Source organism: Aythya fuligula, chromosome 5 (genome assembly GCF_009819795.1).
Source record: "Aythya fuligula isolate bAytFul2 chromosome 5, bAytFul2.pri, whole genome shotgun sequence".
Taxonomy (NCBI): Eukaryota; Metazoa; Chordata; class Aves; order Anseriformes; family Anatidae; genus Aythya; species Aythya fuligula.
The window spans coordinates 48240624-48255768 of record NC_045563.1 but is presented as its reverse complement, the minus strand read 5'-3'; the positions used below and the strand labels follow the sequence as shown (position 1 = coordinate 48255768).

Sequence of the window (15145 nt, the reverse complement as noted above, 5' to 3'; positions counted from 1 at the left end):
CTGCCACTGCTAATGGCCTGCCCCTGTGCATGGCACTTGCTTAGGTGGAACTGAAATGCTATCAGAAGTCACATACTTGTTTGCATTGTTAGGGAGAGGACTTTGCTGGGTAAGTTCTGTTTTTCTGTTCATTCCTTTCTCATTCCTAACGTACCTCTTCCTTACTGAGTGAAGTAGCTGGAGAAGGAAAAATAAAGTACTTCCCTCTTCTTGACTGCCTAAAGAGGCAATCCTACAGCCCTAAAAATAAACAAGGAATCTGAAACAGAAGTCTTGGTGAAATTCTGGCCCTCCCTCAGTGGGAGTTTTGCCATGGATTTCAATGAGTTCAGGACTTCACCTGATATGTTGGCCAACCCTAAAGTTTCATTGGTTTGGGTCAGTTGTGCCAGCCACGTCTCGTTCTGTTTCCCAGAATAGCCACTTTGATAAGGTATTTACCATTTACAAATATGGAATGGATCCTTTAGTGAGCACTTAACATTACAGAGTAGCTGTCATTTAAAAACACGGCAAACACTTTCATGAAACTTCTTGTAGGGGTTATTTTTAGTTGCTTGTTTCAGATTGATGATGGCCCTCTAAGAAAAAGGCAAATTTAAAAATGCCACTAGGGAATAAATGTAGCATATGAAGGAATGAATGTTCAGGAGCTCGTTTACTGTTTGAGTACTGACATTGTAACTGGTAGGCACATGCGATTAATTTGTTTTTAACAAATAGAATTTCCAGAAGGTAATTCGGCCCCAGAAGACAGGGAGTTATACCTGCTGAGGTCCATGTAAGAGCTGAATGTGCATCCTTTTGCTGAACTTACCCCATGATCACCGAGTCAAAGAACAGAACAGGACTCTGAGGCTATATTGGAGGAGATTTCTCTTCTGGAAATCAAGATTGAACATCTTCATTCATTTGGTTCAATAAATCTATTCAAGTAGAAACTTGTGTGGATGCTTAACATGCTTTCTAATATTGAGGCTGTATAGACTTAGCTATTTAGGTTCAGTCTTTTTCCTCTTTTTTTTTCTTCTTCTTTTTTTTCAGCAATTTGCTGCCTAAAAGGTGGAGAGTTGCTTCTGTCCAATTCCATTCCATCTACTCCCTCCCCTCTCCTCTCTCAAATTATTGTTTTGCAGCCACAGCTGTGAGGCACCATGTGTGATGATGATGAAACCACTGCCCTTGTCTGTGACAATGGTTCTGGGCTTTGCAAAGCTGGGTTTGCAGGAGACGATGCCCCAAGAGCTGTATTTCCATCCATCGTTGGACGTCCTCGACATCAGGTCTGTTGGTACCAAAATGGAAGCTCTGTCTGCTCTTGTTTTTGAGACTTGTGGCAGTGACAAAAGATCAGTATTATTCAGACAAACCTCCCATCCACATCTGTGGGAATTTAGCTTAAGAACCGGTGGATTGAGCTGCATGTCTTCAATACTGTTAGGTGAATTTTTCAATCCATTGGAAAAGGTAGTCTTCAACTGTAAAACGTTGACTATAGGAGAACATAAGTGTTTTAAAGACCTGGAGGTGTCTTTCAGGGGAAAAAATGAACGCAAGGCTTGCTGGATTAATTAATACTTGCTGTATCAATACAAAGAAAAAAAGCAGAATGCTGCTAACATGAGGAACCAAATGAATAATAGGAGGAAATTCCTTTTATTGTTCTGTTAAACAACGGCAGGGCCCATTAACCTTCCAAAAACATTTCTAGCACATCACTTAATCAACTCAAACAGGACTAGTATGGATAAATGTAGCTTTTCATGAACTTGAAAAAGGTCTTGCTGTTTAATTAGTTTTCTAACAGTTCCTTTAGAAAAAGAAGATGCAGGTTTTCATTGGTTTTATTCTTAACTGAGTCAGATGTTAAATTTCTGAGGTGTAAAAACCCTTCCCTTGAAGTTCTCATTGTTCTTTTGCTGAGTTAAATAAGCTTGATTTGACGGGTGTAAAATATTTAGCATTTTAAGGAATGCATTTTGATCAACTCTATGAGTTATTAAAGTTTAAATGTCAGTTGTTGAAAACATGTCCATTCTTTAACTTCTAGAATTGCTCACTGACTTTTATTAGTGATTAGAGCTGGCAGGTAATTTTGCACAGTGAAGCAGTTCAGTGACTGCATTATTAAATCCTTGGAATTAAAACATATCCAGGAGAAAATTAAATATTTTTTGTGCTAGTTGCTGAATAACATTGTACATAGTATGTTATTTGGGGCAAGTATGGTAGAATTCCTAATGCAAACATGATGAACTTGCTAAAACTATTGTTTAATAAGTTTTCTTTCAGAAAATGCCTTTGTTAAACATTTTACAAAAGAACATTAATCTTCAAAAATTTTCAAAACCAAGTGTTTTTCATTTTACTTGTGTTCTAAACCAGTCCTCCAGCAAGGAAGAGTCTCACTGCTTAAAGGCAGCAGTGGAATTGCCTAGACACGAAGTGCAAGCAAATATGTAAAGCCAATCTGGGGAGCCAAAAAAAAAAAAAAATCTTCCTTTTTCACCTATAATTCCTTTCACGTATTTCTTTGTGAAATTGCAAAGGATCCACCTCTTCTGGAGAAACTGTGAATTTACTGATACCTGTCTAGAGTAGGCTCCTGCACAGCTACTAATTGTGCCCAGTGTGAGATACCGGACTTCATTTCTGAAGCTGCCTTGTGCTTTCTGGTGGGTTTGTCAAAGGGGTTAATATAAGTGGTTACCAATAAATTCACATTTTTAGTGAATTATTTTCCTGCCCATTTTTGGCTTTGTGGAGGTACATGCTAGAGCATCGGTAGCAGTAGCAAGTAAAGTATTTCACATGGAGTTTTAACTTAAAAATTATGTTCTCTCTACTGTGCATGATAAACTGCACTAATATTAGAACAACATACTTTACAGGGTGTTATGGTTGGAATGGGTCAAAAGGACAGCTATGTAGGGGATGAAGCACAAAGTAAAAGAGGGATCCTGACACTGAAATATCCCATTGAGCATGGAATCATCACTAACTGGGATGACATGGAAAAGGTGGGTGTTAATTTTTAATATAATTTCAATGAAGCATCATGTTATCATGTTAAGACAAAAATAATAATAAATAAATGCCATAATCCTTCTTGCAAATGAGAGGAAAAGTCCATGAAGAATTTATAATCTCAGTCTAGTGCAATATGTTAGTCCAGGAGTCCAGTTGTTAATCAGGTCTTGGCACTTCTAGAATTGTTACTGTTTTAAAAAGTCAACACTTATTAGGTTTGGCAGTAGGTTATAGAAGTATTTTTTGCTTTATAATTACTATTTTCAGTCCTGAAGTTCATACTGATGCAGAACTTGGTGTGATGATAATAGGAAGTAGCTTAAGTAACAACCATACAGGTTGCCATTCATCAGATGTGAATCAGAGAAACATTAAAGATATATTCCTTCAGTTGGGATCAAAACTGAGGCAGAGGGATGATTTTTCCTTCTCAGTTCTTTCCTACATGAACAAGATCATGGGTGATGCCCATGTGTTGTGCTGTGTAGGATGTTCTCGCTGCCAGTTAAAGAGGAGAGGACAGATTTGGGCTTCCTATCCCTATACTAATTATCTGAGTAGAGGGCTTTTGTTCATGAAGCATGTTTTACTGTAGCTGATTCCAGTTAGATTTTAACATCTGTGTGGTGATAAGGCTGCTGTATTCCCTGTCAGGCACAGCTTTTTTGGCATTCAGCCTGCATAATGTCTTTTTGTGAAATGCCTATCTAAGGATGCCTCAGACCTGGTGTGGGCAATGAGGTGTGCTCATGACAAGCACTGGAGAGGGCACTCTTACTGTGCAAAGTCTCTCTCATGTCACAGGTGTCCTGGTCTTTGCAGTAAGCGTCTGTCTGTTTCTGGAAATGCTGTATATCTGCTGTAGGGGCAGGATTGCAACTCAGTCCTGTGCCATCTCCAGGTGGAGTGCTCTGAGAAGAAAACAACACAAGCCAATGCTCCTAGTCATGTCTTCCTGTGGAAAACACCACTGAAAGGAAGACACAGGGCCTGTAGTACCCTGTGCTTGCATTTGCTGAGATGAGGTATAGCTGTATACCTAACATCAGATAATTCAGCCATTGTGTTGTGGTCATAAACCCAAATTGCTAAGTGCAGTGTTCCAGATGAACAGACTGAAGTTGATACAGAAGCAATGGCAGTTTCTGAGTTCATATTTGGAGATAAATTGCCCACCTACTCCTCTAGATGGAAGCATAGTATTTGCATTTCATTATTGCACTCCTTCTTGGGAGGGAGGGCACCTTGCTTGTTTCTGCAGAGTAGGATATATAGGAATGAGAATGTAATTCCCATTACATTGTTCTTCCTAATATTTGCTTCCTGCTTCCTACATCAAGTAGGAAAGTTTATTTACCTTAAAAAAAATAAATAAATAAATTGGAGGTCACTCTTTTATGTTCTTCTCTCAATGTTTGGTCTCTGCATCTAAAATTTCTCCTGTGTGTTACATATACTGGTATTTGTTCCCTTTCTGGGTATTGCTGGATACTGGAGTAGGCTATATAAAATTTAGTCAGGAAAGGGTATCAAAGGAGGTGAAAATGCAGCATGTGCTTTATTTACTGTAGTGTAGTGCGGTGCTGCAGTGTAGCCTATTGCCCAGACCTCCCCCTTCTTAGGGGAATGGCCTACGGGGGTGTTCTGTGGTAGAGGCTTCAGACAGTGCTGGAATTTGAATAATGACAGGATACTGGATGGGTTCTTGTGGTTTGAACATTTTTTTTTCTTCCTCTCTTTCTTTATCATATAAATAGGTGAAGGAATTAATTGTGAAAGTGAATTCCTAGCTCAAACTTTCTTCAGACATACAGCTTGCAAAATGCAGTAGCTGGGAAAGATGCCCCCAATCTGAGTTGTTCTCAGACTAGGAGTGGGACAGAAAGCAAAGGCAGTTTTCAAATAAATGAGCAACAAACAGAAAAAGAAGGAAGCATGAGATAAAGGCAGTGAGAGATGAGAACAGTGTTGCTAACTTTTGTGGTTGTTGCAAATAAAGAAATATATATATGTAAAATATATATAACATTTTATATAATATATTTATTGCATATATATATTTTTTCTTACAGTCCCTCTTGACTCAGTCAGCTGTATGATCCCATTGAAATCTGTTTCCACTGAAGCTCAGTAAAACACGTGTGCATGCTTTTCTGTTTGAGAGAAGTTCTTAAATGCAATTCCCAAAGTTTTGATGCTATGGATATATTTTATCCCCATGTTTTTTAAAGCAGTTGCAGGGTTTTGATCCAAATTTTGAATTTCTTTTGCATACTTGGCAATAAAAGTACTGAAAAACATCATGCTGTAGAATAAACAAGAAAATTACTGGGGGACATGCCAAAAAAAATGGGACAGAGGCATAACAGTGCAGTGCCTAGCCATCCACACGTGACAAAAAGAGGGGGGTCACTGAGCGAGTGAGTAAGCATGAGCGTGTGTGCATGTATGTGAGAGGAAGAGAGAGCAAGCATGCTGCAGGATGCACAGACACTCGTGTGAATCAAGGGCAGAACGTGTAGGCAATGAAATGGAGCATTCTTCTTCTCATGTGCTTCAGTTCACAATATTCAAATTGGGAGTGCTCCGTTTTCCACGGGATAATAATACAGGGCATTGTACATCACTGTTAATTTGTTCACAGCTACTGAGCTGACAATGTATGGGAGGAGAAGCATTAGAATGGAGCGATTTCTGGCTCTGATGACTACATAAATGTTTAAGTGTTAGAATAATCCTTCCTCAATAATTTCTCTTTGCTATTGTGCCTGCTGCTTAAATTTAATTCTTTTGACCTATTAAAATCAACACTGGGCTATTCTTGTTTCTCGTGGAATATCATTATCCATTACAGTTATGACTATCATTAGATCAAATCTAATGATTTGTACAGTGCCTAATCCTGCCTGGTTTTAAGGGAAAACTTGCAACATGCCAGAGATTTCAGCAGGGTCCTAGTTTATTCATACAGGTTTCTTCTTCACTGTTGAAATCTTCAGTACTTTGTTAATTATGTATGGATTGAGGTTTCCTTCTCTGTCCTCAGTTAAGTCTCTCCTGTCTGGAATTGCAGGCTTTTTATTCTCCTTGTATCTGACATACATTGTCCTTTTTTTAAACTTTTACATGATTACTTTGTTTTATTCAACTTCCCCGTCTTTGTTTTCTGAACCTGCAAGTGGAGGATGGCCTACATCCCCACCCCAAGCCCCAGTTGTGGAAACATCTTTTTATTTTGTTTTGTGGTAGTTTTTTAAGGGAACTGAGAAGGAATGGAATTTTTTCTCAGGGCTCATAATTTTCTTAATGAGTAATTCCAGCTCTGGACAGCTGCTGACTTTGTAGATGTTTCCAATTTAGATAAGATCTTTTTTTCTATTTAAATTCATTTTGGAGCCTGATAATACTTGTTTCTAGGATATTAATCAAGTAAACTTACCTATAAATCTGATGTATTGTGCTCAGAAATAAGTTCCTTGGGTCAAACAAAGCTGGATTATGATTAAAAAGAGGAAAAAATAAGTACAGGAAAGAATTAAATGAGAAAATGAAAATATTTCATCATGTTACTGAATGATCTCTCTTTGAGCTGGCATCAAGAAAAAAAATCCCTTGAGTTTCTCATAACCCCAGTCTTCAGACAATAAGGGCCTTGATGTATCAGAAGAACAATCAAAGCCATTATTGTTTGATCAGGTAATGCCTTCCAACATGAAAAATACTATGGTGCTTTACAGAAAATAAGAAATGTGGTTACTCTATAATAAACGAAAGTTTGATTCAGGGTTTACTGGATGGAATATCCATGGCAAAAAAGGCTTTTGATTTTTGTGGAAATAATTAGATTTATAAAGACCATATTGGCAATGACTTGCAACTGGATCTCCTCCTCCAAGCAGCTTGAAGTGGAGAAGTCTCTCCAGATCTGGCAGTTCAGTGCTTGGCTGTGCTCCAGTGCCAGAGCACTGGGGCTGGGAATTCAGCAGTGCTCCTCTTTACTGGGGATGATCCATCATCTGCATGGGGAATCCTACCTGGCAGGACTCCCTTGTGTATGCTCTGCTGTTACATATGGTAAAATCCCAGTGGTTTTGGTTCTGAAATAAAATAGAATGGAATTTAGCACATTCAATTTCGCATGCTTTTTCTCTGTTTTAATACGTCTGTAGAAAATTCACTTGGACTGTATCTGAAAAACTTTTTATGTAGTTCTGTTATATGCACAGAAGGAATACTTTTCAGACCATTTTTCTGAGCAATTTTCATTTCAGATTTGGCATCATTCTTTCTATAATGAGCTCCGCGTTGCACCAGAAGAACACCCTGTGCTGCTCACTGAGGCCCCCTTGAACCCGAAGGCGAACCGTGAAAAAATGACTCAGGTAATGGTCCGGTATCAAGTGGGAATGCTGCACTGTGGATCATTTCTGCAGAGAAACAGCCATGGTATACGTAGTCCTGGATGTTCAGCTTTCTTAATTTGGGAGATACAGACCTTAGGGTTAGTAACTGAGCATGCTGTTTGAACCATGATGAGAGCAAAAGTTTCTGCTACATATTAGTTCTCTGAATGTCCCTAAAATGATTTGTTCTTGCATGTAGAAGCATTCTGTGTACAACTAGCCTCTTAGTAGCTGTAAGTGATTTTCTTTGTTTACAAGGCTGTGTGTGTGTGGCTCGGTATGTGGGGAAGGTGTGGACAGGAGGCCAAAGCAGTTCCTCTTCCATTAAGTGACTTTCAGTGCAGTGGTTTGTGAGTGCTGTATGCTCGTCACCTACGCTTTGGATCAGTGACACCTATTATATGTCTACCTCTGGCTACAGAGACTGAGTTTGTAATAGCCCAAAACCTTAGCTTAAGCTGTAGAAACTATTGCTTTTCTACTCTGAAGAATGTCACTTTCTCAACACTTTTACCTCATAGCGCTCATTATCGCAATATCAGAATTGCAGATTTATTTATTTATTTATTTATTTTTTGAAGATGTTTTAAAGGCCACGTGCACATAGAATTGTGGATCTCCTAACAAGCACATCTTCAGGGACTGGGGAAAAAGTGTTCAAAAAGTAGTCTTTGTTCTGGCTTGGGAAAATGGATTATGTAGAAGCATTCAATCTGAAAGGATGCTTTGCTAAACATTTCTGTAGTCAGACATGCCCAGTCTGATTTAGCAAACTCATCTCAGAACCAAATGTAGACCTCTGAAGCCTGTGTATTTTAGAGCAGCCTTCTGACCTAAAGTCCATGTTGTAGATTTAACCAGTAGTGTAACCAAAGGTAAATGTTATTTAAATACAGATATAGGTGTAAAGTCATTTGGGAAAATCAAGTATGGCCTTGAGCTTCCTTTTGTGCACATTTCTGGTGTATATTGAATAGGAAGATTATGCATTAATTTAGTAACAGTGTAAATAAACTAATTAAGTAGTGAGCATGACAGCACACGTTACTGGAAGATAATACAACTGGGAGATAATAAATAACAACAAGACATAAGAAAAACCTGGTTTATAGCAACCAGGAAGTGTGGTTTTTACAGTAGACATGTCTAGGACTGTTTCTTTGTCATTATGCTGTGATGATAAATCCTGTTTTCAAGATTGTTTAAAGGCTTACTGTTTATTGCTTATTGCATTAAATTCATTACAGTAATTAACTGAAATATTGTAATTAATGCATTATTTAATTGACAGCATACTTTTCATTAAAATACATTTACTGGCAAAGGTATTAGTTTATGAAATGCAAAGTCTAAATGTAATCCCCTGATTCCAGTGGCTCCGCACTTTTGACAGACAGAATGGTGAGATGTGGTCATAGCAGTGCTTCTGGCAATGGGGTGACACTGCCTAGGCTACATGGCATTGGTTTTAGAAAGAATAAAGCCACTCCCTGTCCTCCCTTAATGTCTTTTCTTAGCAGAGTTCCAGTGGAAGGCCAGCTGGGAACGAATAATATTCCTTCTGGTCAGATAAAATGTCAGTGTATCTGACATGGAATGTGGAAAGCACTGAAGCTTTCTAGAGTAGAGATGGGGGACAAGATGAGAGATCATGGTTAAGGTCACCATAAGGAGAAAACAAACTGTTGTGATTGCAGGGGGCAAAGTGAGATGTCATGGGTTTAAACCAGACCAAGTGAGGTTTTAGCTAGACACCAAGAAAGGCCTTACAATATTAGGGACAGTGTGTCACTGGATTTGTTTGCCAGAGGAATCTGAATGCCCCAGCAGTGGAATTTCTGAGACAGAACAAAAGCTATGTCAGGAATGGTTGACTCTTCCTTGATTTGGGTATAGAGATTATTCCTTGTAGTTTCTTCCAGCTGTGTCTCCTACAAGTCTTACATATATATATATGTATACACACACACACATGTATATATATAAATATGTATATAAACATATATATAAATATATGTCAGACAGCAGTATTGTTGCATTCCTGCCATCAAGGTGAAAAAACATCACTTTCAGTGAATATTACCAGTAACAAAAGGACCTAGTTTGAGGTTAATGGAAATATATCCACTGACTTCAGTGATTTTTATGAAACCCTAAAGAAAATTTAGTGTGCTGTTCACAGAAGAGCCATGGGTCAGGAGGCGACTTGGGAGTAGTAACTGGCAGTATTTATTTAAGAATAAAAAGATTGTCTTTTCAGATACTCTTAGTGCAGATCCTAAAGGTTTGCAAATCCTTAATTACAGATTATGTTTGAGACGTTCAATGTGCCAGCCATGTACGTAGCAATTCAGGCAGTGCTGTCTCTGTATGCATCTGGACGAACTACTGGTGAGTCTCTCTGGGAGTCGTGTTGTCCACCTGTCTTTCCCTTGAGTACATGTGTGCACGTACACGGATATCTTGATTGTGTATCACAGACATCAGATGTGTATTAAGAAAGGTTGATAGCTGTATGGAAACTGAATATAGGGGTATGGATCTTAAGTCTTTCTGCTTCAAAAGATCAAGTCAATTCAACTACATGAGCAGGTGAACAATGATACAGCTTGATACTGCCGTTAATTACACAGCATAGAGGCTGTATCTTAACTGGATTGTTCCAAATCTGCAGATCCTTCTTATTCACTTCAAGCCTCTCTATTGTTAAGCTCCATTCCCAGTAGAAGAAAAATACTGTTCAGTAGTTAAATGAAAATATTTCATTTAAGTGTTGAATTTCAATAACCTAACTTGATATCCGTTGTTAAGCGATCATTAGAATTAGCATGGAGATCTATTCTTATTGCCATTTAGAATCTGATCAGGCATTAAGATGATAAATTACTTCTTAGCAACCCTTCAGTGTTGATATACTTTGAAAAAAAGAATTAAAATACCATCTGTCTTTGTAGCCTGATGCCACAGTATAATTCTGTATAAAAAGATCACCAGCCTACATGAATTATGACATGTCACAAATACTTGCTTTAGGTTTAAAACTCAACTGTTTATGTGTGTCTATGATATCAGAAATGCTGTACTTATTTTAAGCGGGAAATATATACTTCTTTTTCTATTCAAGAATGTAAGTGATGTCTGTGCACAGATAAACAGTTGTTATATTTTTTCCTCATGGAGTGATTTATTTTAATGGCAGACAGATTTTTGTGTACAGTTTACACATTATTTAATGTCTGTGAAGTGCTAGGGGTCTTCCGAAATGGAAGACTCTGTATATGATTGTTACTGGTAGCATCTGTTCCGTAAGAACAATACAGTCAAACTGCTGAATGTTACATGTCTTTTCCCAGACACAGTTACTTAGTTTGTGCTGACAACTTCATCTCACATGAACAGCATTTGATTTATAAGAATAACAGAACAATCATCATGTGAGCATCTTGTTGTTGCACGTTTCAACTTAGAATATGGAGAATGTAGAGACTGTTTCAGTGAAAAATAATCAGCTTTTCTTTTTCTTTCTCTTTTCAGGGATAGTTTTGGATTCTGGGGATGGTGTCACACACAATGTGCCTATCTATGAGGGCTACGCCTTACCTCATGCCATTATGAGACTGGATCTTGCAGGCAGGGACCTGACTGACTATCTCATGAAGATCCTTACAGAAAGAGGCTACTCTTTTGTCACCACTGGTAATAAGCTGTGTTTTGTGTGCACTTTGCATGCATTTGCTGTGGTAGTTGTCTTATTATGCTGGAATCCTGTACCTGGCAAGATGCATCAAAATCCTTATCTCAAAGTTAACTAATGGATAGCTAATGGGATACTCCTGGCTTTGCCTTTCAGCACATGCTATTTCACTGACAAATTTAACTGGTTGCTGGATTTGATATTACCTGTTCCACAGACAAAAGAACAAAGTTATTAGCTGGTAATGGATGAACCTCTAAAGGTTTGATCAACATTTTGAGACATAAAAATTTTAACTTTAGACTTTATGGTATTCTGTAGTATTACATGTCTTTTATCTGTGGATGAGAGAATTTTGGTAATGGAAATGGAAAGTAACATAGCTGAGATAGCAGGGAGATCAGAATTCAATGGACTGTATGATCACCATGAACCCAGAGAAATGTGCCCAAGAATACCCGTGTCCTAGCTGTCATACTGTATGTTGATTAAAAACTTGTTGGCTGTCTGCAGCGGAACGGGAGATTGTGAGAGATGTAAAGGAGAAACTTTGTTATGTGGCTCTGGATTTTGAAAATGAAATGGCAACTGCTGCTTCCTCCTCCTCTCTTGAAAAGAGCTATGAACTTCCTGATGGGCAAGTCATCACCATTGGAAATGAACGATTTCGATGCCCAGAAACTCTCTTCCAGCCATCCTTCATAGGTGAGACATGGCTTTTCTTTCTAGGGATTTAACAGTCTGTGAAAAGAAGTATTTCTTAGAAAGTATAGGAAACCCGCAGTTGTTGGAACTTAGGTATTTATTCTCAAATGCCCGTAAAAAAAAAATGCAGCTTCTATTTGCTTAATCAATTCTTTAGAAGCTGCTTCAAAAAGGTACTTGTCAGTTTGGATATAATAGAATTTTAAGACAGTTTCAACCTTTTATAAATGCAATAGAGACTTTAAGATGCTGTTTAGAGAACTGTGAGAAGATCACTGCTTTTTATCTTGACTGATGTATAGCTGCACAGTGCTGCTCATGTGTTCTATTTAATCTAGATTCTGCTTCTGTTTATTGTTTCATTATATTAATCTGTAATTTAATCTTATTAAAAAATATGTAATTTAATCTTATTAAAAATCAAATGAAATATAATTTTCCAGTCGTTTTATCTGTAGTGTTAAAATTCCCAGGGATCAAGGTTGGTGCTAAACAAGGTTAGGATTGGAAATGTAGCTATGGAATTTATGATTTCCCAGATCACCAATCTCCGTCAAAATGTGTTTATTAGTTAGAAAAGTATAGTAGTTAAAGATCGGGCTCTACTTGTGGAACTTTATCATGCCTGTTTCTCTTCTTCAGCAAAAAAATGCTACCATAATTTAACTTTACTGTAGTGGCATTCTAGTTTAACTGACACCTCAAAATCAAAGTAGTCCAGTGAAATGCTAAGTGGGCTTCTATTTCTTACTAACAGCATCATAAAAGGTTATCAATATGGAAAATTATTGCAGTAATAACTCTCTTTTTCTGAAATACTTCTATATTATTATTATTAAATATTTCCCTTCAGGAATTAAATATTTTTTTAAATTTGAAACTGTAGTAGGGATCTTTCTTCCTCATGTGCCTATTTTGTTAGTATATTAGTCTGGCCCTATGCTGAGATGACAAAGAATGTGAGGAGTGTGCACTGTCTTTCTCCTTCCTCTCCTAAGCACCACATAGCTTTTTTATTTTTGTGGAGTTTTCCTAAGAGAGACAGGTGAGGGATATGAACTTGGACTAGTGAGCCTTCTTTTCATGTTAACAACTATATAAAAGAAGGGGGCAAAGAGAAATAACATGGTGAAAACCTCTTTCCACCCAGGGATGGAGTCGGCAGGTATCCATGAAACTACATACAACAGTATTATGAAATGTGATATTGACATCCGTAAGGATCTGTATGCCAACAATGTACTCTCTGGAGGAACCACAATGTATCCTGGTATTGGTGATCGTATGCAGAAAGAGATCACAGCTTTGGCTCCAAGTACCATGAAGATTAAGGTAATTTTTAACACTTGCTCCTACCCTTCTTTTGTTGAAAAAATAAATCTGAAATGTCCTTAAGAGAATATCCAATTCCTGCATCAGGAGTCCCATTAAGAGAACTGTGTCTTGGACAGGTGGCCTTAAACCTCCTTTCCTTCTACCAGCCAAAGAAGGGCTGAAAGAGGGCTTGGAGAGGTAGGGATGAGCCTAGAGAAAAAGGAGGTGTAAATACCAATGGGGAAATGAACAACTTGAGAAGCTACTGGGAATATTATAGACTTCAGTGCTTGGCTAACAGTGAAAAGAGTGGAAGAAATTTCATTTACGGGTTCTTCACTAATAAATTCAAAATCTAAGCAGTGTCCAAAGTATACAGCTTGTTAGCTATTTGAAAGGACTCTCTCAGCTTTGACTCAAGACAATGTATAGTGTACAGTGCTCTTGTATATTATAAGCAGTCTCTGTGTATACTGCTGTTTCTCAACTGCACAACTGCTTTGCTTCGTTAATAAGCAGAGGATATGGCAAATTGAGAAAATGAAAGTTCAGTGGTCCTTTATTGTCACCTCTCTGTGCAATGGAGGCCATTGCAGATATGGGAGAGTGGAGCACAGAAAAATGTGATTCAACTGGTGGCCTCAAAATTTCTAATTATAGCTAGATTTGTAGTGCATTTTCATTGATGAATTTATTTCAAAATGGGCAAAATAGAGAGGATATTGAAAGTTGTTAACATGATTGGGTTTCCAACATTATATATGTCATCCTTTACCAAGCTGCACATGTACTTGTGTTAAATAGTTAACTGGTGTTAACAGCTCCACAGCTGGTGACACTTTGGACCTGCCAGGTCTGAGCACAAGACCAAGTCAGGTCTGTTCTGACTGACTTGGAGGGAGGACTTCTCTGTGGATGCTGCTGAAATAGCCACCTGAGACTATGAGCAGTATTATGGCTTTATGCTATGTTTATGTTATGTGCCCAAAGTGAAATCTGTGTGAAATGTAGAGCCAGTTTTTATCTTGCAACGGGCTGCATGCTGAGTGGGCATGACTCCAAGTGGCAGGGATGGAAACAGGAACATGCAGAAGCAGTGGCATGCTTTATGTATTTTAACAAGTCAGTGGCTAAGGAGGGAAGAGGTGGCAGGTCTTCCAGCCCTATGTCTAGTACTTAGCTGGGTATACAGGGCCAGTCTATATGGAGGGTTGTTTCTTTCATTTAAAGGACTACTTTATCCTTAAAAATAAAATCCTTAGATCATACTCTGCAATATTTACTAGTGATCAAATTAGGTTAATCTTTTAAAGTTTTAAATTCTTTCTTAAGCTTGTAAATTTTGGAAGATGTTTTGTAGGACATCTCATATTTTATGGGCTGAAATTATTTATTTGCTCATCGTAACAGCATCTCTATTGACTTGAGGTGGAAGGCAGAGAACATGGCAAGCTTTCTACCTCTTTGGTGCTTTATTTCAATGCAGTTGCACTGGTATGATGATAAGACTTTTACCTAGTTATTTCATCCAGAGATGTTACTGTGTTACCTGCCTGTCAGTTTATTTACAACAGATTGCACTTCTTTTCTAGATGATCGCACCACCAGAACGTAAATACTCTGTCTGGATTGGGGGTTCAATATTGGCATCGCTGTCCACTTTTCAGCAAATGTGGATCAGTAAAGATGAATATGAGGAAGCTGGCCCCTCTATTGTCCATCGCAAGTGCTTTTGAATACTTCTATCATGTACTGTCAGTGATAAGTAGTGCTGTTTCTCACATTATCTGCTCTCATTCACTCTGAGGGAATTACATGGTTTGGCTTTCTTCTACCTGTAATAAAGCACATTAAAGGGGTGTCATACAAATTAGTATATTACTTTTAATTTTTTATTGCTAAAATGAGGCTAATGTTTCAGTGATGGGTGTTTTCCAAGATAAATAACAATTATAGTCACGGTTTTGTAGACTTCCCCTTCCCAATTTTTATGTACTGA

General features: G+C 38.0%; 1 protein-coding gene across 3 annotated transcripts; it reads left to right on the top strand.

Moving 5' to 3' along the window:
* Positions 1–1154: 1154 nt before the first annotated feature.
* Positions 1155–14882, top strand: LOC116490045 (actin, alpha skeletal muscle B-like). Of its 3 annotated transcripts, none has more exons than XM_032188901.1 (8): positions 1155–1283; positions 2892–3020; positions 7302–7412; positions 9740–9824; positions 10968–11129; positions 11641–11828; positions 12979–13164; positions 14739–14882. In XM_032188901.1, the coding sequence occupies exons 1-8, from the start codon at positions 1155–1157 to the stop codon at positions 14880–14882; spliced, it is 1134 nt and encodes a 377-aa protein (XP_032044792.1). The 3 variants fall into 3 exon arrangements, with proteins under 3 accessions (XP_032044792.1, XP_032044791.1, XP_032044793.1); XM_032188900.1 differs by having other exon boundaries at positions 11641–11832; positions 12983–13164; XM_032188902.1 differs by lacking the exon at positions 2892–3020 and having other exon boundaries at positions 11641–11832; positions 12983–13164.
* Positions 14883–15145: the final 263 nt, after the last annotated feature.